General features: G+C 43.2%; 1 protein-coding gene across 1 annotated transcript; it reads right to left on the reverse strand.

Annotated features, from left to right (window-relative positions):
- Positions 1 to 3,339, reverse strand: LOC121572105 (gastrula zinc finger protein XlCGF57.1-like). Its single transcript, XM_041884023.2, has 2 exons — positions 2,943 to 3,339; positions 1 to 2,032 (listed from the first exon to the last, which is right to left on the reverse strand). The coding sequence occupies exons 1-2, from the start codon at positions 3,109 to 3,111 to the stop codon at positions 405 to 407; spliced, it is 1,797 nt and encodes a 598-aa protein (XP_041739957.2). The 5' UTR covers positions 3,112 to 3,339; the 3' UTR covers positions 1 to 404.
- Positions 3,340 to 22,271: the final 18,932 nt, after the last annotated feature.

Genomic DNA, 22,271 nt, shown 5'->3' on the forward strand with positions numbered 1-22,271 from the left:
TGTAACGTAACAAAATGTGGAAAAGTCAAGAGGTCTGAATACTTTCCGAACGCACTGTATATTGCTGCCAGCTACTTTACAGGGTAGTGAACAATAGAAAAAACGACAGTAAAAAAAAAAGACATTAAAAAACCATCCCACTTCTCACATTCCAATTCAAATCACATCCCTACAGACTCAGGGGCCTGTGAGGGCGGAACATTCCAAGGCCTCTGCTGTAAAATCACTGAGTCTCAAAAAGCGTTCAGCTGCACTCACAATGCCATTTTTCTCTGCTTAGTCCACTCTCTGTGTCTGTGTACAACATTTCTTTATTTGTCTTGTTTTCTTTCTTTGTGGATGTTGTTTTTACATGCTTTTAAAATGTTAAAATGTTCAGCAGATTAGTCTTCTTAGTGAAACTTTCACCAGACTGAGCGGCCATGTTGTTTCTCTTCTGTGTGAGTCAGTTTATGAGCATTTAGGTTCCCCCTGACATTGAAGCTTTTCCCACAGTCACCACAGCTAAACGGTTTCTCTCCTGTGTGAGTCCGAATATGATTGGTTAGGTTTCCCTTCTGATTGAAGCACTTCCCACAATCACCACAGCTAAATTGTTTCTCTCCTGTGTGAATCCGTTCATGCTTCCGTAGGTCTCCATTCTGACTGAAGCTTTTCCCGCAATCACCACAGATAAATGGTTTCTCTCCTGTGTGAGTCCGTACATGCTTCCCTAGGTCTCCTTTCCGACTGAAGCTTTTCCCGCAGTCATCACAGCTATATGGTTTCTCTCCTGTGTGAATCCGTTTATGCCTGACTAAGTTCTTTTTGAGACTGAAGCTAATCCCACAGTCATCACAGCTAAATGGGTTCTCTCCTGTGTGAATCAGTTTATGCATGGATAGATTCTTCATGAGACTGAAGCTTTCCCCACAGTCATTACAGCTAAATGGGTTCTCTCCTGTGTGAATCAGTTTATGCATTGTTAGATTCTTCTTGAAACTGAAGCTTTTCCCACAGTCATCACAGCGTAAAGATTTCTCTCCTGTGTGAATCAGTTTATGCCTGGTTAAGTTATCCTTGAGACTGAAGCTTATCCCACAGTCATCACAGCTAAAACGTTTCTCACCTGTGTGAATCAGTTTATGCCTGGTTAGGTGCCCCTTCCGTTTGAAGCTTATCCCACAGTCACCACAACTAAATGGTTTCTCAACTGTGTGAGTCAGTTCGTGCATGGTTAGGTTCCACCTTCGATTGAAGCTTTTCCCACAGTCACCACAGCTAAATGGTTTCTCTCCTGTGTGATTCTTTATGTGCTTGGACAGATATCTTTTGTAATTCAAGGTCTTGCAACAAACGGGGCAGGTACAGGATTTCTCCACGGGATTCCGTTTACAGGTGGAGTTGTAGCATTTTTTGTGGCATTCAATGGGTCTCTTCTTGGTGAGAGTCACATGTCTCTGCATGTCAGCTTTCAAATCAAATGTTTCACCACAGTCATGGCAGCTGTGAATTTTTCTAGATGTGATGCTGGGTTTCAAACAATGTTTCTGCAATGGTGGGCTGGGATCCAATGGTGGGTTGTGATCCAATGGTGGGTTGTGATCCAATGGTGGGCTGTTGTCCAGTCCTACTGGGTCACTGCTTACGGCTGAGCTGTGGCTAGAGACATTGTTTTGATTATCTGGAGGGTCACAGGGAATGTTGAGACCCTTTAGATGAGTCAAAGTGCCAAAAGGTTTAAGATCTACTGGTTTAGAGTCACTCTCTCTGTTCTCCACAGTCTGGGTTTGGGGAAGAGTCAAGGACCAAAGTGGGTCCTCCTGATCACATTCACTTTTCACACAGGAAGGAGTGAATATGGAGTCTTTGGTATCTAAGAGCCCTTGAAGCCGCTCTTCCTCCTGACTGGTCTCAAGTTCCTCCTGTTCCTCTTTAATCTGTGTGGGCTCTGGGTCCTCCTGCTCCAGACTGGGGCTCCACTCCTGCTCACAGTGCTGCTGCTCAGGGGGAACCTCCTCTCCAGAGACAGCGAGAGAGGACTGGAGGGAGTCTGGAGGGTAGCAGAGGAGGAACAGAGGTTACCTTTATACCAGAGAATTAAATAGAACACTTGAATTATATTCATGCATCTATACAGCCTTTAGACATGCCTGAGTGCAGATATCTAGCTATTGTATTGGCTGTCATTCACACACGCACTCTCAGGCTTGGGTTCTCATGTCAATTCCATACTATGTAAGCCAATGTGTATAAAAGTCCCGATACTCTCTCTAACTGTTAATAATCCTTACTTTCCATACGGTTTTGGAAACCTTCGAAACTTTACTTTTTCATATCACCCCAAAATACAGTGGAGTCAGAAGGGCAACATAAGGACCAACTTTCCGGAAAATAATCAGAGTAAATTCAAATATAATTTTATTCAACATTTGTCAATGGAAAAATGTGTGACGCTGCTGTCCAAGCAAGGGAAAGCATTGGCAAATCGGTGCTATTTTCATCCATTCACGGTAAGCGTTAAAAAACTACTTCTTAAAATTGTTGAAATGGTGATCACAGAAAGCCTAAACAGTTTATTAATTGAGTAGAAAAGTAGCTAGATACTCAGTGGCCAGTTTATTAGGTACACCACCCCATTCATGAAAATGGTTAGCTCCTACAGACAGTGAGTCACGTGGCCGTGGCTTGCTAAATAAAGCAGGCAGACAGGCATTCAGTTAGTGTTCAATTGAACGTTAGAATGGGCAAAACGAGACCTAAGCAACTTCGAGCGTGGTATGATCGTCAGTGCCAGGCGTACCGGTGCCAGTATCTCAGAAACGGCTGGCCTCCTAGACTTTTCACGCATGACAGTGTCTAGAGTTTACCGAGAATGGTGCGACAAACAAAAAGGCAAACGGGGTCAGACGCTGTTCTAGAGGGTGTACCTAATAAACTGGCCACCCAGTGTAAATACAAACCTATTCTACATAATTTTATCTCCGGTTTGATCCGCAGCAGTCTCCTTAGCCAATCATTCTCCTCCTGGTACTCCGCTACCGTTTTCTCAACTGCCCCGAAAATCTCCACAGCAGCAGACGCCGTTAAACGCTCATTTAAAAACACATGAAACGACTGTAGTTTTGACATTTTCAGTCGACTGAGAGGGGGGTAATCAGTTAGTACGGCTTCGTGAAGTGGGTCCTCCTGATCACATTCACTTTTCACACAGGAAGGAGTGAATATGGAGTCTTTGGTATCTAAGAGCCCTTGAAGCCCCTCTTCCTCCTGACTGGTCTCAAGTTCCTCCTGTTCCTCTTTAATCTGTGTGGGCTCTGGGTCCTCCTGCCCCAGACTGGGGCTCCACTCCTGCTCACAGTGCTGCTGCTCAGGGGGAACCTCCTCTCCAGAGACAGCGAGAGAGGACTGGAGGGAGTCTGGAGGGTAGGAGAGGAGGAACAGAGGTTACCTTTATACAGTCTTTAGACATGCCTGAGTGAACAATTACCCTTTTTTTGCGTGTGTGACGCAGACAACTATTTAAAGGCCCACAACAGAGAAAAATTCACCTGAAAGATGATGCACAGAGCTAGAGTCCTGCATCGGGTTGGATATCTAAGGTTCCCTGCGGTTTACCTGCAAATAAATCCGCTGGCGGGTGGAATTAAATACTTTTTTCAACCCGCGGGTCGGCTTGCGGTTCAGAACCATTATAATGCGGGTCGGAAAAGTTTTAGATCAAGATAATATATTTTTTACAAACCGAGGAGCTTGTTGTGTTGCGAATTCCATTCTGTGAGCGGTGAGGCAGACATATAGGCTACCAGCCACGCACCCAGTGGATCAGAGAACTCTCCATTATTTGTGTGGTGTTGAAACTTGTTTCATCCCCCCACCTAAGAATATGTTGCCAAGTCTAACCTACTTTCCCTGGATAGCCTAGCTCAAGTGAAAATGGCTAATGTAACCGGAGAAATAAAAAGAAAGGCTATGAAATACACCATAGTGGGAACAGGTGCTGCGCGAGTGAAATCCCCGGTTTGGTGTGGAAGGATTTTGGAGTCATTGTGGACAAGGACAACAACCCAGTAGATAGATACACAGCCTGCAAAAAGTGCAAGCAGTTAGTTGTTGACAATAGGCTAATTCAATTTATTATCAGTTAATTATTACGTTAATTCAGGCTTTCGTTCATTTAGACCATAGGCTGGTAAAAAAGTTTCAGTATGCCTATAGTCTACAAAATAAGTGTATTTCTGCAACCGATATTGAATTGGGAATTGTTTATTTAAGTTTCAGTTAAACGATTTGATTATCTAAACAATATTGAATGTAAAGGCTTTGTTTTGTCGGCTATAGGCTTTCATTAGGTAAGAAGGGTAATTAGAAGCCCATTTTTTTCTAGAGTGATTGTGCTGCATCTCATAAAAAATATATTGTTCTTAATTCATGGCATGGTTTCCTTTTATAAAAATGTTGAACAGACACGCAGACAAATGTATTCATGCAGGGAGGGGAACAATAGCCTACTACTCTGAAGTCATAAAAACTATTAAATAAATGTATGTTATTTGGCGGGTCATAGATCAGCTCTCAGAACAATTCTATGCAGGTGGGTCAGGTTGCGGAGAAAAATCTGTCCTGATGTCTGGTGGCGCTCGGAATTGATGTGGCCGGCGTGAGGCGGGTGCGGCTACAGAAAACTGACCCGTGCAGGATTCTACCCAGAGCTTTCCCATGATGCACAACAATTTAAGTCAGTAAGTCATAGTGCTGAGCGATTAGTGCTTTTTGAGGTCGGTTTGATTTCGGCTCGATTATGGAAGAAAAAAAATCACAGTTTTCGATTTTGGTTATATTTTTTTACGTTAAATACACTATGCATTATGTAGGTTGAATGCTGTAACAACACAGAATAAAACAATTAATAAAAGTCCCATGATGGCCCATTACTTCTTTATTCACATCACCTTACTTTAATAAAATACTTCAGTTGTTGTGTATATTACATTTGTTTTATTTGATGACTATTGTGTAATTCCAAGTCATCATCTCATCTCTATAGAACTAATGACAATGCTGTCTGATGAAATCCCTATTTCAATAGTTCTTCAAAGTAAATAAGGCTGAATACCAACTATCAATCACTTACAATGCCTTCAGAATGTATTCACACCCCTTGACTTTTTCCACATTTTGTTGTTACAGTCTGAATTTAAAATGGATTACATTTAGATTTTCGGTCACACACAATATCCCATGATGTCAAAGTGGAATTATGGTTTTAGATTATTTTTTAAACAAATTAATTTAAAATGAAAAGCTGAAATGTCTTGAGTAAATAAGTATTCAACCCCCTTGTTATGGCAAGCCTAAATAAGTTCAGGTGTAAAAATGTGCTTAACAAGTCACATAATAAGTTGCATGGACTCACTGTGTGCAATAATAGTGTTTAACATGATTATTGAATGGCTATCTCATCTCTGTACCCCATACATACAATTATCAGTAAGGTCCCGCAGTCGAACAGTGAATTTCAAACACAGATTCAACCACAAAGACCAGGGAGGTTTTCCAATGCTTCGCAAAAAAGGGCACCTCTTGGTAGATGGGTAAACATAAAAAAAGCAAACATTGAATATCCATTTGAGCATAGTGAAGTTATTAATTACACTTTGGATGGTGTATCAATACACCCAGTCCCTTCAAAGATACAGGCGTCCTTCCTAACTCAGTTGCCGGAGAGGGAAGGAAACCGCTCAGGGATTTCACCATGAGGCCAATGGTGACTTTAAAACAGTTCCAGAGTTTAATGGCTGTGATAGGAGAAAACGGAAGATGGATCAACAATATAGTAGTTACTCCACAATACTAACCTAAATGACAGAGTGAAAAGAAGGAAGCCTGTACAGAATACACATATTCCAAAACATGCATCCTGTTTGCAACAAGGCACTAAAGTAATACTGCAAAAAAATTTGCAAAGCTTTTTGTTCTGAATATAAAGTGTTATGTTTGGGCAAATTCAATACAACACATTACGGAGTACCACTCTCCATATTTTCAAGCATAGTGGTGGCTGCATCATGAATTCACCTTTCAGCAAGACAATAACATAAAGTACAAGGCCAAATCTACACTTGAGTTGCTTACCAAGAAGACTGAATGTTCCTGAATGGCCGAGTAACAGTTTTGACTTAAATCTAGGGCAAGACCTGAAAATGGTTGTCTAGCAACGATTTTTTCTACCCCAATTTCATGATATCCAATTGGTAGTTACAGTCTTGTCCCATCGCTACAACTCCCATACAGACTCGGGAGAGGCAAAGGTCGAGTTCTATGCGTCCTCCGAAACACGACCCTACCAAGCCGCACTGCTTCTTGACACACTGCTCGCTTAACCTGGAAGCCAGCCGCACCAATGTGTCAGAGGAAACATCATACAGCTGGTGACTGAAGTCAGTGTGCATGTGCCCGGCCCGCCACAAGGAGTCACTAGAGCGCGATGGGACAAGGACATCCCAGCAGGCCAAACCCTCCCCTAACCCGGACGACGCTGGGCCAATTGTGTACCGGATCAACAACCAATTTGACAGAGCTTGAAGAACTTTCAAAAGAATAATGGGCAAATGTTGCACAATCCAGCTGTGGAAAGCTCTTAGAGACTAGCCCAGAAAGTCTCACAGCTGTAATCGCTGCCTAAGGTGCTTCTACAAAGTTGACTCAGGGTTGTGAATACTTACCGTATGTAAATGAATATATATTTTTTTCATTTTCAATAGATTTGCTAACATGTCTAAAAACATGTTTTCAGAATTGACATTTTTACAAGTATCGACTGATGGTGACTCAATGTTGTTGCTAGAAATCGCGCGACAACTTATGAATACTCAACTCCGCCTCAATATAAGTGAACGGAGTTGAGCGTTCCTCACATAGAAAAGGGTTAGGGCGGTTTAGCTAAAATGCTACACCGGCTTACCGATTCCTCCTGCAGCCCAATCAGCCACGCAAAATGGTCTTACTTGAGGCAACAAATCTGCTGATTCGCTTTCCATACACCCACTTCAGTTGATCGCCATGCCCACTTTCAGACACACTACATGTATAGCCCAAGTCCATTTCAGGTAAATTAACAACCTAATGTTCATATCCCAGGTCAAATTAGTTAGCAACAGCACTCTAGGTAGCTAAATGTCCATGAATGTTTCATGTGTTTCGACCTGTCCCCAAATTAAAATAGTTTTGAACCTGCTGTGTCCTGATCGCATCTGGTGTGGATGGACAAAATCAATATGCGCGTGCCCGTAGTCAACATGTAATACCGACTGGGACGATATACTTAAATATTCAGTTACCTATGACTCCTCTACAGAGCGCCTTTATTCATACCTAAGAATGTGTAATTTATTCAATGGTTTATTTCATCTCATAGCTTATATAAGCTACACATTCGCAGCTAGAAGCTTCATTGTTCTACATAAGAACCTTGCTGTACATACAAACCTATTCTACATAGTTGTATCTCCGGTATGAACCGCAGCAGTCTCCGTAGCCGATCATTCTCCTCCTGGTACTCCGCCACCGTTTTCTCAACTGCCCCGAAAATCTTCACAAAAGCCGTAGCTAAGTACTCATTTAAAAACACACGAAACGACTGTAGTTTAGACATTTTTAGTCGAATGAAAGTTGGATAGTGTATTCAGTTCGGTCAGTGGGTCTTTACTCCACAGAAGGAACGCAAAATCAAAGTCGTCTCCGATTCTACTTCCGTGTTGTCGTGGTGGCGAACCCAGAAACACAGAACAGCGCCACCAGGTGGATAGGGGTTTACTGCTGTGCAAGGTAGCTGACAGACCATCAGAAAGAAACATGCAGACAAACGGTGGTTATCATAAATATAGGATGATCTGGGATAATTAATTCTTCGTCAGGAGTGAACTGTATATCATTACTTCCCAAATTATTAAATAAATATCATGAATGAGCAGCATTAGGTCAACACATTTCAGAAACACTGAACACAAATGCAAGGAGATATTTTCTGGAAAGTATATTTTGAATTTATCAATAACATCAGTCAGACCATTCTCTCATCACCCTGAGAGACATTCCAAAACCATATAGGCATATACGCATCAGCAACCACAGCAAATGAAGTCACTGAAACCCTTAACAAAGAGTTGCAGTCTGTTTTGGAATGGAATTGGAACTGGTCCAGAACATCTCTAAAACTAAGAGCATTGTATTTTGTACAAATCATTCCCTGAATTCTAGACTTCAGCTGAATCTGGTAGTGAATGGTGTGGCTGTTGAACAAGTTGAGGAGACTAAATTACTTGGTGTTACCTTAGGTTGTAAACTGTTATGGTCAAAATATACAGATTCAATGGTTGTAAAGATGGGGAGAGGTCTGCCTGTAATAAAGAGATGCTCTGCTTTTTTGACACCACAATCCACAAATTAAGTCCTGCAAGCTCTAGTTTAATCTTATCTTGATTATTGTCAATTCATATGGTCAAGTGCTGCAAAGAAAGACCTAGTTAAGCTGCAGCTGGCCCAGAACAGAGCGGCACGTCTTGCTCTTCATTGTAATCAGCGGGCTAATATTAATACTATGCATGCCAGTCTCTCTTGGCTAAGAATTGAGGAAAGACTGACTGCATCACTTCTTGTTTTTATAAGAAAGATTAATGTGTTGGAAATTCCTAATTGTTTGCATAGTCAACATACACACGGCACTGACACACACTTACCCCACCAGACATGCCACCAGGGGTCTTTTCACAGTCCCCAGGTCCAGAACAAATTCAAGGAAACGTACAGTATTATACAGAGCCATGAGTGCACAGAACTCCCTTCCATTTTATGTAGCGCAAGTGAACTGCAAACCTGGTTTCAAAAAACAAATAGAGCAACACCTCACGGCACAACGCCTCTCCCCCATGTGACCTACTTGTTGTGTGTATGTACTGACATTTGTAACCGATAGATGCAAACACACACACACACACACACACACACACACACACACACACACACACACACACACACACTACATGTTAATGTTTTTAAATATATGTAAATTGTAGTCTGTTGTCTGTAATGTCTTTTTCGTTATGTGTGGGACCCCAGTAAAACTAGCTGTCGCCGTTGGCGTCGGCTAATGGGGATCCTAATAAATCAAATCAAATCAAAATCCACATCCTGCCCTTTTAGTCCTTCTGACAGAACATCTCTTTGTCCTAATTTTCTTTCTTCTTTCAGTTTTCATTCTGTTTTCTTTCTTTGTGGACTTTACTCACATGCTTCAGCAGATACACTTTCTGACTGAAGCTTTTCCCACAGTCATCACAGCTAAAGGGTTTCTCTCCTGTGTGAATCCATATGTGCAAGTTCAGGTGTCCCTTCTGATTGAAACTTTTCCCACAGTCACCACAGCTAAAGGATTTCTCTCCCGTGTGAATCTGTATATTCATTTTAATCGGTTAAGAGTTCCTTACGGTGAGTTTTTCTGGACGTGGTGCTGGGTTTAGAATATTGTTTCTGCAATGGTGGGCTGGGATCCAATGGTGGGTTGGGATCCGATGGTGGGCTTGAATCCAATGGTGGGTTGGGATCCCAATGGTAGGCTTCTGTCAAGTCCTACTGGGTCGCTGCTTGTGGCTGAGCTGTGGCTAGAAACATTGTTCAGGGCTTGACATTAACTTTTTTAGCCATTAGTCTGAGAAGTAGGACTGATCTTTTTACTTGTCTGACAGCTCAAGTCACTGTTCTATGATGCAAGGAACCACTTCACAAAATACAATTCATTATTATCACTGGTATTGACAACGGAGGGCTGCTGGTCTCTGATCCAATGTATTGTACCTCCTGCTGCTGTGGCCTTGAGCCAAGCATTTAACCCCTCATAAAGTAAAATACTGCAGGGTCATTCCACCTAAAAAATAACAAGAAAGGATTTTGACACCCACCATCTCAGATTGTTCTGAAATTGTTTCTGTTGTTAGAAACAGATAAGATTAGCATTCCTGCAACATTATTTTGTTGAAATGTAACTTGATCTCTGAGAAATTAAACGAATCGATTGCACCCAAATTGCCCATTTTAATTTATAGGATTCATATAATATTCAATAAATATAGTACCTAACGAGTATATAGTATAGTATCAACTCCCTATGTCTGACAAGTAGTATGGAGCTGCGGCTCGGAGTATTGTTTCTTCATCCTATGTAATGTATTCCCAGTTAATTTTGTGATGTTTTTTCCCCTGATCGGATAAATTAGTCATTGAAGTTGGTAAGAATCCCACCTTAGATCTTATATATTTTGTTATATGATATAATCTTCATCAGCTAACATGTAATCAAAACAAGCACAAAAAGGCTTCATAATTTATAAAGGTCATGTTAACTGACTGATATTATCTTATAGAACAAAACAAATAATATATCCTAAGCCTTAACCTCAGACCTTATTTTCGGCGTATATCCCAAAACCCCATTCTTTCCACATTAATTTCCCCCATAGGAATGGCCAACCAACCAGAGGAATCACTTTAGTTCTGGGTTAACAATAAAGAATGATAGAGGACTCATCATTGTATTAGTCCCATTATGGCATCTGTGAGCACACGGGCAGCACCATTGAGGCCATCTCCATTTTTAAGTAGTCCATTCTATTTTTCTACTACCTCTATGAGTTGGTAAACAAACTGAAAGGGTGCATACTGCCACCTGGAGTGTGTTGTTTGAACAGGTATAAAGCCAAGATTGGCTATTTACTGCCAACTGCAGTTGTGTAATCTTTGCCCATTAGTATAATTCATTGGCTGATCGCTCCTGATGACCTGGATGGAATTATGTGATCCTTCCTTAACCCATAGGAAGTCCCACCCAGTTGACTACTTAGTGAAATTCCTCAATGACGCTGCCCATGTTAAAACAGGCTTTTGGGCACTACAGTCCTCTATCATTCTCTATGGGGTTAACCGAGTTTAGTTGTGACTTTAAAGTGCAGTTTTACCAACAAACTGAAACCAACGCTAGAGGGAAGTGAAAGCACACTTGAACTCATGTTGCAGGTAACTCAGCCCATTGTGTCCTGTGCTATTGGGTACACACACACACACACTTCTACAACATCACAACCAACAAGTTGATTTGCCTCCCAGAAAAATAATGTACATTTTCACCTATGCCAATTGGCCCCAACCTCAACTCTATCGGACTGGCAATACAATGAGCAGTGCAATTACAGTTTTTTTCTATATTTTTTTCTATCCGTTTTTTGTTTGTTAAATTTTTGCTGGGATGTGGTACATTTCAAAACTCTAAGCACAAAAATACAAACACATCATCAAAATGGCTCATGTTTCAAAACTCTGAGCACATTTTCAATTGACTAAGTACAACAAACAAATTCACTGTGCCAAATCAGTCTTTCAATTTGAATAGATATTCAATATAGGTATCTGCTTTTAAAAATTATATATTCACTTGACTTTTGATTTTCTTGTAATTTGTTAACACACAATTAACTATCACTTCATCAAACTGCACACAACTGATAACTACTAAACCTGTTTCTTGGCCCAAGCAAGTCTCTTCTTATTATTGGTGTCCTTTAGTAGTGGTTTCTTTGCAGCAATTCGACCATGAAGGCCTGCTTCACGCAGTCTCCTCTGAACAGTTGATGTTGAGATGTGTCTGTTACTTGAACTCTGTGAAGCATTTATTTGGCCTGCAATTTCTGAGGCTGGTAACTCTAATGAACTTATCCTCTGCAGCAGAGGTAACTCTGGGTCTTCCTTTCCTGTGGCGGTCCTCATGAGAGCCAGTTTCATCATAGCGCTTGATGGGTTTTGCAACTGCACTTGAAGAAACTTTAAAAGTTCTTGAAATGTTCCGTATTGACTAACCTTCATGTCTTAAAGTAATGATGGACTGTCATTTCTCTTTGCTTATTTGAGCTGTTCTTGCCAAAATATGGACTTGGTCTTTTACCAAATAGGGCTATCTTCTGTATACCCCACTACCTTGTCACAACACAACTGATTGGCTCAAACGCATTAAGAAGGAAAGAAATTCCACAAATTAACTTTAAGAAGGCCTGTTAATTGAAATGCATTCCATGAAGCTGGTTGAGAGAATGCCAAGAGTGTGCAAAGCTGTCATTAAGGCAAATGGTGGCTATTTGGAGAATCTCAAATATAAAATCTATTTTAATTTGCTTAACACTTTTTTGGTTACTACATGATTCCATATGGGTTATTTCATAGTTTTGATGTCTTCACTATTATTCTACAATGTAGAAAATAGTAAAAATAAAGAAAAACCCTTGAATGAGTAGGTGTTGTAAAACTTTTGACCGGTAGTGTACGTGGGTAAAACGTGCATCAGACACAAGGCATGTATCCTCTGTTGCTCTTCAAAAGGGAAATAGCTCAAAAGCTAAGGACTTGTAGGACATAGCCATGACTTTCGGGGTGAAGGCCGCATTTGGACACAACGTCACCATAGTCACCTGGGGCGAATTGAGTAAAGGAAGGGTGTACGGATAACGCGTGGAGGTCGCCAACACGTTTAGTCGAGACCACAGTGCTGAGCAGTGAAGTTTTGTAGGAGAGGATCTTCAGATCCACCGACTCCAGAGGCTGAAAGGGGGAAGCACACAGTGCCTCCAAAACCAGCGACAAGTCCCATGTGGGCGCAATAGGTTTAGAGACCAGTCTGAGATGATGTAGACCTTTCAGGAACCACACCACCAGGGGGTGAGCCCCCGGTGAGGTTCAGTCAATTTCCACATGACTCGCTGAGATGCAGCCATGTACACTTTTAAAGTGGAGAATACACAGAGCACTGAAAAGGAACAAGTCCTATATCTTGGCACCAGAGCTCAAACGCTTGCCACTTATACGCATACAGCCCTCTCATGGAGGGCGCCCTTGCAGACTGAATGGTAGCAATAACATTCGGAGGTAAACCTCTAGTCATCAGATTGGCCCTTTTAGGGGCCAGGCCCATAGGAACCAAATCTCTGGCCTCGCTTGCCAAACCTGGGACAACAGATCCCTGTGCAACGGGAGTTTCCATGGGTCCCCGCCTAAAATGTGAATGATCTGCGCTAACCAAGGCTGCCTGGGCCAATGGGGAGCCACAAGAATCGCCAGTGTCCATTCCCAACGGGGCACTCGGGTCCCTCATCGAGAGAAATAGACAGCACATTTTATTTTGACGCAAAGAGATCTACTTTGGCCCTGCAGAACATTTCAAATATCTGGGAGAGCCTCCACTCCTGAGAGAGAGGGTCCCACCTGGTTAAAATATCTGCATCCGAGTTGAGGCAACCGGAGACATGCGTTGCCCAAAGCAAAAGCATGTGCGCACTGCTGCCCAGCGATAGGGAGCGAGTCAAGGTTAGGAGGGAGAGAGACAGTCTCTCCCCATCTGTTGATACCCGCCACCACTGACATATTGTTGGTTCTGACCAGCACAAGCCGGCCCTACAAAAACAGGGGGAAGCGCTTGAGCACCAGATATTCTGGGTAATTGAAATATGGTGCGCTCCTCACCAGTATCCAAACCACCCAAATTGAGTTGCCTTCGTACAGCGCACCCCACCCTCGGGGGGGATGCGTCTGTCGTGATCACCTTGCAGGATACAACTCAGCCCATGGGAGCCCCCTGACAATAGCAGAGGGTCCCACCACTGGGCCATGGCCCGTAGGCCTGACAGGGACACCCGAAGTGACCGACTTAGACTGTGAGATGTGTCCAGGTGAGTGGCTAGCGTTGGAAGGGCCATATCAACAATAGTCCCACGGGAACGACTTCCTTCACAGAAGCCATCATCCCTAGTAGGCATAGGCACTGGCGATAAAGCATTGTGTGACCCAGACAAAATTTGGCAAAGCAGATCCCGAACCCGGACACCCTCCGTGGGGATAGAAAAGCGTGATACGCGAGTGAGTCTAGCTCCAGACCCAGAAACGGAATGCGCTGAGAGTCAGACAGCTCTTTTTCTGGTTTCTTATGAAGCCTAGAGTCTGAATATGGGACAGTAGTATGGATGTGTGTAACACTGCTTGCCCCCTTGACTCCGCTGCCACCAACGGCTCTTGAGCATTCTGAATTTGTAGACTGAGGTGCTTGCTGAGTCTAGAATGGGAGGCAAAGTCGAAGATCCAGCAGTCACGGATTTTTGACATAGGAACCACTCGGATTGCCCGCTGCTGGATACGGGAGGATATTCCTCCCTCAAAATGGGCACTGAGGTCTCGGGAACAGTCAGCGTGATGAAGCTGCAGAAGCGTGGGGGACACAACAAATTGTAGCCTGTACCCTGACATCACTGTTGGTCGGAGCAGACAGCGAGACTCCCGTGAAGTGCCATCTGAAAGGGCGGGATGCCACCTTGTGGACTGGGAGAGATTAGTTCTTCTTCCATTTCCACCACTCTTGACAACCGTGTGTGGAGAAGGAACACTTTTCATCGAACTCACATACAGGACACAACACTTTTAACACCCGTGAACACTGTGGAACTCAGCAGTACGATGTGTTCCGGTAACTGGCTGGCACACAGCACTGGACCGTGGAAAAAACGTTATCGTGGAGGTTACCCTACCGACCGACAAAGCGCCTTGTAACCTAGCTGGGAATGGGACAGACAACTCTGAAAAACGGACCCCTTCTGTTGTAACAGACATGGGCAATTCGTAATTGAATCTAATTACCAGGAATGAAAAGCGTTGAGATGAACACAGACAGCTCTTTTGGGGGCTCATTTGAACCATAGAGACTGCGTGTGGGATAATAGCGTGGTCATGTCCAACCCTGCTCGTTCCCTCGACTCCGGTAACAACAAGTCATCGCCTATAGAGCCCATAACCTGTATCACTAGACACCTCATAGGAACTACTGAGCTACAGGTAGGAATCAGCAAAGAATCCCAGTACTGAGCCACCTATGGGGGATATGAGGAAGGGGTGCCCCCTTGTGGACAGTGACCCAACTTGTCACTTTCACCCTGGGGAGATTGATATACCCCTTGAACCCTGTGAACACCGTGGAATGCGGAGTAACAGAGGAGGCAACATCAAACATGGACAAGCTTCCAACATACCTTGTGCTTCTGCGAGACTGTATAGCTTGCATGAAGCCCGGCCCCTTTACGGGCACAGGGAGTTCTGGCAATGGCTGACGTAGAACCCGGTTTGCCAAATGTGGGGGCACTGTTGTCACAGTAATGTTTTTGCGGAGGGGCACACTGGTTACCCCAACCAAGTGCTTGGGGGGTGACTTCTTCATCAGAGGTGCACGCAAACCCTGTTTCCTTCACTCCCTCCAACTCCAGGAACTGAAAATAGGAATGGGGTTGCCATAACGGTGGGGGAAAGCTAGTGAGTTTCACTGGCCAGAAGCTAAGCATGCTAGCCGACGTTAGCCAGGTGGCTTTTTCGTATAGGCTAGGCTAGCTAGCCTCTTTGACCACAGCATGGTCCATTTAGAATAACCAAGCAACCTAACGCTACATATACTAAACAAGAGAGCTACCCCAGCAACTCCACCGTGGGGAGGCAGGAATAGCTAGCAATAGCTAGCTCACCTCGGCGAGTTAGCCAACCTGGCTAGCACGCTATGCAGCACTCATTTAGCTAGCCTGGTCCCGAAATTCCACGTAGGACCATATCACTGAGATGGGACTGGACCCTTCATCAACAAGTCTGGGAAGAGAGGCAAGCAGTGCTTAGGCAGACATAGGCAGCGGGGGGTACCCACCAAACCTGGCCGCCCTCTCTCTTCAAGTAGCCTCTCGTAACCAGCTACAGAGCGCACAGGAGCCGGGTTGGGCGCAGGCAGCCACCGCATACCCCACGCCCAGGCAGACAAGACATTTGCTACGACCACCTAATCCATTTCCGCTTTCTGCACCTCGGTCCCAGCCAAGGTACCGGCATTCCGGGAAAGGGATGTCGCCATCGGTAATTCCAAGCTTCCTCAAGAATGCTACACGTCTTTCCAGGGAGTTTGTACGCAGTATGTGCCAGAGCTCCAATCACACCACGTTTTCTGTAAAGATGCAAACGTAGGCCAATCTTTGCTAAAAATGTATTTAATTTATTTAACAGAAAATAGAAGTTGCACACCATCAATACCCCTGCCTGCGCTGTTTGTTAGGGACGATGGATGCGATGGGTGTAGATTGGGTCATCAACGGCGGTCCCTCGCAGTCCAGACCCAATGTGGTGGTAGTGTTGGTCATTGATCCACTCCAAACTGTCAATTCATAAATCGTTAATCAAAATTGTGTTGATATTGCAAGAAAATATTATTATTTCACATAACCATACCACTACCGCTACTCTACATGCTTCATTCATGACGACTAACTGGAACAAGCTAGCTAGCTAGCCAAGTTGCTGGTTAGCTAGCTAGCTAAGTTAGTTCGCAAGCTATCTTATATTAACTAGTAATACAAAATATGCCTAAACGTTTTAAAACATTAGCTGTCACCTTGAGGCTTGATGGGGGTAAAACATAAATCCCTGGAGGGAAGGCAATTTCGTTATTTGTTAGCTAGCTAGGCTACCCGTTAGCTTTTACCCCCCTATCAAGCTTAGCTAGCTAGCCCTACTGGCTGCTGGCCAAATTAGCTTCCGTTCTTGATTCTAGTTACTAAGATAAATAAAACATCTCAAATTAGCTACTCACTTTAGCATTCATTTATGTTGGTATTTTCTGAACAGCTTCTCACTTCTGTGTTTCTCCAGTTGTCAGTTCGACCACACACTGTTTAGACACTCATTTGTGGCGCCCAAATAAAAAAATGACAGTTGGAACTCCACAGCAGAAAATAGGTCATTCTTGTTGCTAGGCTACCAGTTACAGTGCTTTTAGCTTGCGGTTTTCATGCGCCTTTCTCCAGAGGGAATACAACAATTATAGCTAGTGTCTAAAAGAATGATATGTATTTAATATTTGTCAAATTATTGAGCATGTCCTGAACTTAAATAAAAATCAGAAATTGTCAAGATCCTGATATGGACCTCAGTCAAGAGCATATGTGTATGTCTATAGAGAAAATAAGATGTCCACATAGGCCTATCTCAGGATATCTAATGAGTCAATATCTTGCCATACCATCTATGATATCCAGAGGGAATCCAAAAATGCTTGTGCATGAAAGAAAAATATTGATTTTATATTTGATTTCATATCAAAAAGCATATCAAGATCCAGATATGGACCTCAGCCAAGAGAAGCATATCTGGAATCAATATAGCTTCATATCTTGAATGTGCTGAGAAAACACAGATATGCGATGTATACAGTCAGTATTTGTCAACATGAAGAGAGAAAACAGGATGTCACATATCTCAGGATATTGAATGAGTCCATATCCGGCCGTAGTAAATGTCCATGTGTGACATTCAGAGTAACCCCAATATCATATACACACCAGCCATTTTATTAGGTACACCACCCCTTCACGAAAGTTGATCGCTCCTACAGACAGTGAGCCATGTGGCCGTAGCTTGCTATATAAAGCAAGCAGACAGGCATCGAGGCATTCAGTTATTGTATGATTGAACGTTTGAATGGGAAAAACGAGTGACCGAAGCTTTCAGCGTTGTATGATCGTCGGTGCCAGGCACGCCAGATCCAGTATCTGAGAAACGGCTTCCCTCCTGGGCTTTTCATGTACGACAGTGTCTAGGGATTACAGAGAATGTAAAAACAAAAAAACATCCAGTGGGAGAAAACAGCTCGTTGATAAGAGAGGTTGAAGGATAATGGCAAGAATTGTGCAAGCTAACAGGCCAGCCAGAAACAGACAAATAACGGCGCAATACAACAGTGGTGTGCAGAACGGCATCTCGGAACGCACATCTCGTCGATCCTAGTCACAAATGGGCTACTGCAGCAGACGACCATACCGTGTTCCACTCCTATCAGCTAAAAACAAGAAGAAGCGGCTCCACTGGGCACGCGATTTCCAACACTGGAACATTTAGGAGTGGGAAAATATTGCCTGGTCTGACGAATGCTGGTTCCTGTTGCGTCATGCTGATGACAGAGTCAGGATTTGGGGAATGTTTTCCAGGCACACGTTAGGTCCCTTGATACCAATTGAGCAACGAACGTTTCCGACACCTTGTAGAATCAATGCCCCAAAGAATTCTGTCTGTTCTGGAGGCAAAGGGGGATCCGACCCGTGACTAGATGGTTAATAACCTAATAAACTGTCCAGGGAATGTTTGTCTTAAAGACACATCTGGATTCAGAATTTGTCAGGATATGGCGCAAATCCACAAAATATGCGTTGGAAATGGTCTGTATTCTCTAGAATATCAAAAACTTGTCATGTAAAGATATCCCCTGATATGGACCCTTTTCGCCCAGTGTCTCGTTTCCAATTGTTTGTTTTAGTAGCGTGAATCGTTCCTGTTCACACCGAGGTAAAGAGTGGAATAAATTGAAAGAATTGATCCGAGCCTCACGCTTATCACCTGTGGAAGGCAGGGCTTCCAGCAAGGCACGGATTTCATTGGCCTTGTAAGGCGTGAGTTGTAGTTCCTTCAGCCGAAGTCGCGAGAGTGCGGCTCCCCATAGCATGTTAGACCGAAGTTGACTGACTAAAAGGGTACTGCTGAATACTGTTCATTTTTATATTTTATCTAAATGTATCAATTTGACATTAATTTATGTTGGAAGGTAAAACCTAATCATACATTCCCATTCTCCATCACCCAGTGTGCTTCAATAGGACAAACTGGAAAGTGTCACTCTATGTGCTACCATTTATAATTATAGTGTAGTGTACAAATGCACTGGTGAAATACCTGGGTTGTATATAACAATATATTCCACTTATTATCTGAATTTCATACACTGTAAGCTGATGAATTTCAAGCAGAGAGACAGGCGATGCTGTATCAGTTGACAAGTCAAGTAAAAAAAAAAGTGATCTTGTACAATGTTGCATGGGGCAGAAATGGCATACAACACTGTGCTACATATTTTTTTTTACATTTCTACAATATTTGTCCTACATATGTACTGTATAAGGATAATGAAACTGTAAGACTGACATATTTCTCAACATACACACAACCTGCCATTGGATAGAATTATATAAAAAAAATTGCATGTCAAGTTCTAGTCAAATACGGTATGGACAATTTTATTTACCATCTACTATTTATTTTTTTCAGCACTTCAAAAAGAACAGTTTTGAAATGTATATCTTTTTTTGCTATTGATTAAATGGTAGAAAGAATGACTAAATGGTGATGATGTATTGGCGACTAAACAAAATGTGCTCATGGTATTTCATGGAAAACTTTTTTGTATGTACAGTGGGGAGAACAAGTATTTGATACACTGCCGATTTTGCAGGTTTTCCTACTTACAAAGCATGTAGAGGTCTGTAATTTTTATCATAGGTACACTTCAACTGTGAGAGACGGAATCTAAAACAAAAATCCAGAAAATCACATTGTATGATTTTTAAGTAATTAATTTGCATTTTATTGCATGACATAAGTATTTGATCACCTACCAACCAGTAAGAATTCCGGCTCTCACAGACCTGTTAGTTTTTCTTTAAGAAGCCCTCCTGTTCTCCACTCATTACCTGTATTAACTGCACCTGTTTGAACTCGTTACCTGTATAAAAGACACATGTCCACACACTCAATCAAACAGACTCCAACCTCTCCACAATGGCCAAGACCAGAGAGCTGTGTAAGGACATCAGGGATAAAATTGTAGACCTGCACAAGGCTGGGATGGGCTACAGGACAATAGGCAAGCAGCTTGGTGAGAAGGCAACAACTGTTGGCGCAATTATTAGAAAATGGAAGAAGTTCAAGATGACGGTCAATCACCCTCGGTCTGGGGCTCCATGCAAGATCTCACCTCGTGGGGCATCAATGATCATGAGGAAGGTGAGGGATCAGCCCAGAACTACACGGCAGGACCTGGTCAATGACCTGAAGAGAGCTAGGACCACAGTCTCAAAGAAAACCATTAGTAACACACTGCGCCGTCATGGATTAAAATCCTGCAGCGCACGCAAGGTCCCCCTGCTCAAGCCAGCGCATGTCCAGTCCCGTCTGAAGTTTGCCAATGATCATCTGGATGATCCAGAGGAGGAATGGGAGAAGGTCATGTGGTCTGATGAGAAAAATCGAGCTTTTTGGTCTAAACTCCACTCGCCGTGTTTGGAGGAAGAAGAAGGATGAGTACAACCCCAAGAACACCATCCCAACCATGAAGCATGGAGGTGGAAACATCATTCTTTGGGGATGCTTTTCTGCAAAGGGGACAGGACGACTGCACCGTATTGAGGGGAGGATGGATGGGGCCATGTATCACGAGATCTTGGCCAACAACCTCCTTCCCTCAGTAAGAGCATTGAAGATGGGTCGTGGCTGGGTCTTCCAGCATGACAACGACCCGAAACACACAGCCAGGGCAACTAAGGAGTGGCTCTGTAAGAAGCATCTCAAGGTCCTGGAGTGGCCTAGCCAGTCTCCAGACCTGAACCCAATAGAAAATCTTTGGAGGGAGCTGAAAGTCCGTATTGCCCAGCGACAGCCCCGAAACCTGAAGGATCTGGAGAAGGTCTGTATGGAGTAGTGGGCCAAAATCCCTGCTGCAGTGTGTGCAAACCTGGTCAAGACCTACAGGAAACGTATGATCTCTGTAATTGCATACAGTTTCTGTACCAAATATTAAGTTCTGCTTTTCTGATGTATCAAATACTTATGTCATGCAATAAAATGCAAATTAATTACTTAAAAATCATACAATGTGATTTTCTGGATTTTTGTTTGAGATTCCGTCTCTCACAGTTGAAGTGTACCTATAATAAAAATTACAGACCTCTACATGCTTTGTAAGTAGGAAAACCTGCAAAATCGGCAGTGTATCAAATACTTGTTCTCCCCACTGTATGTCTCAGGGGTTAAAGATGTGTGAAACCCCAATAAATGCACAATTAAAGGTTCTGATCATAAGATAGGGGACATTACTACCCACTGGGCACAGACATCAGTTCAACGTCTAATTTTGATTTACAGTTGGTCACCATGTCATTGGATTTAGGTTAAAAGTTGGGTGAAAAAAAGACACAATTCCCTTCAATTGATGACCTTTTTGCAAATCTAGTCAGTTTTCCACATTGATTCAACATCATCACATAGATTTTTTTGTTGAAATGACATGGAAACAACGTTGATTAAACCAGTTTTTGCACAGTGGGTAGTGTTATCAGTTTAGAATTTTGTACTTAGAGTTTTTTAAATATACCACTTACATCTGAAAAATGTGTCAAAGTGATAGAAAAAATGTGTAACAGAATAGTCAGCGCTGGCTATGGAGCATAGAATGAATGATGAATTGATAGTAACGTGTGATACAAGCACTGACATGTGTGAGGATGCTGACAGTGTCAAGAACTAATATGGGTCACCAGATGAAATGTCTGTTGATTTACAGACGGTAGGCCATGTCATGTCAGTGATTATCTCGTTTCTGGAAAGGCTGGGGGGAGGGGTTAGAAAGTCCCCTCTCATTTCCAACGTTTCTCTAACTGCCTCTTCTCCTCGCCACCGTTCCCTCACAGACAATGGCTGTGTCTGCAAACGTAATGCATCCTCCATCCATGTTTCCTCAATTACTCTCAAAGGAGCGCATTGGAGGAGTGGATCTAAGGTCCCTCCGTCAGACCTCGTCCTCCAATGAGCTTTGAGAGGAATCAAGGAAGGCGGAAAAAAGGATTGGGCAGCTAGTATTCTGTTTTCAGACACAGGTTGCATCCGAAATAGCGCTCCATCCCCTATAGTGCACTACTTTTGACCAGGGCTCTGGTCAAACTAGGGCTTGGTCAAAAGTAGTGCACTGTATAGGAAAAGGGTGCCACAAATGATGAGATCATAAGGTCCTTCTGCCTGCCACAAGCCCATCACAGAGCAGGAACTGAGGGTGACAGAGGGTGGGAGAGTTCAGCAGGAGCCACTGCCCCCTTCACCACAGGAAGCAGTATGCTAACACATAGTGGATGACAGTGTGCACTCCGCATTAAAGCCCTGCCGGAAACAGGTGCCCGGGACTCCATTGTTCCTTCCCTCACCAACACCCGGACCCAGAGAGTGGTTTTAGGCATTGTTGGCTCCTCTGCACAAGAAGTGAGTCATGGGGGTTTGAAGGGTGAGTTAATGAGAGGAAGGAAGTCTAGGGAGGAGATGTGTGTGTGTGTGTGTGTGTTTGGTTTTACTATCCTTGTGGGGACCAGAAG

This window comes from Coregonus clupeaformis, chromosome 8, assembly GCF_020615455.1.
Source record: "Coregonus clupeaformis isolate EN_2021a chromosome 8, ASM2061545v1, whole genome shotgun sequence".
Classification (NCBI taxonomy): domain Eukaryota; kingdom Metazoa; phylum Chordata; class Actinopteri; order Salmoniformes; family Salmonidae; genus Coregonus; species Coregonus clupeaformis.

Excerpts from the sequence above, each read along its gene's own strand:
- LOC121572105 (XM_041884023.2), bottom strand. The coding sequence starts at position 3,111 with ATGTCAAAACTACAGTCGTTTCATGTGTTTTTAAATGAGCGTTTAACG. Across the intron at positions 2,033-2,942 it reads GATAAAATTATGTAGAATAG|ACTCCCTCCAGTCCTCTCTC; the intron begins GTTTGTATTTAC and ends GCTACCCTCCAG.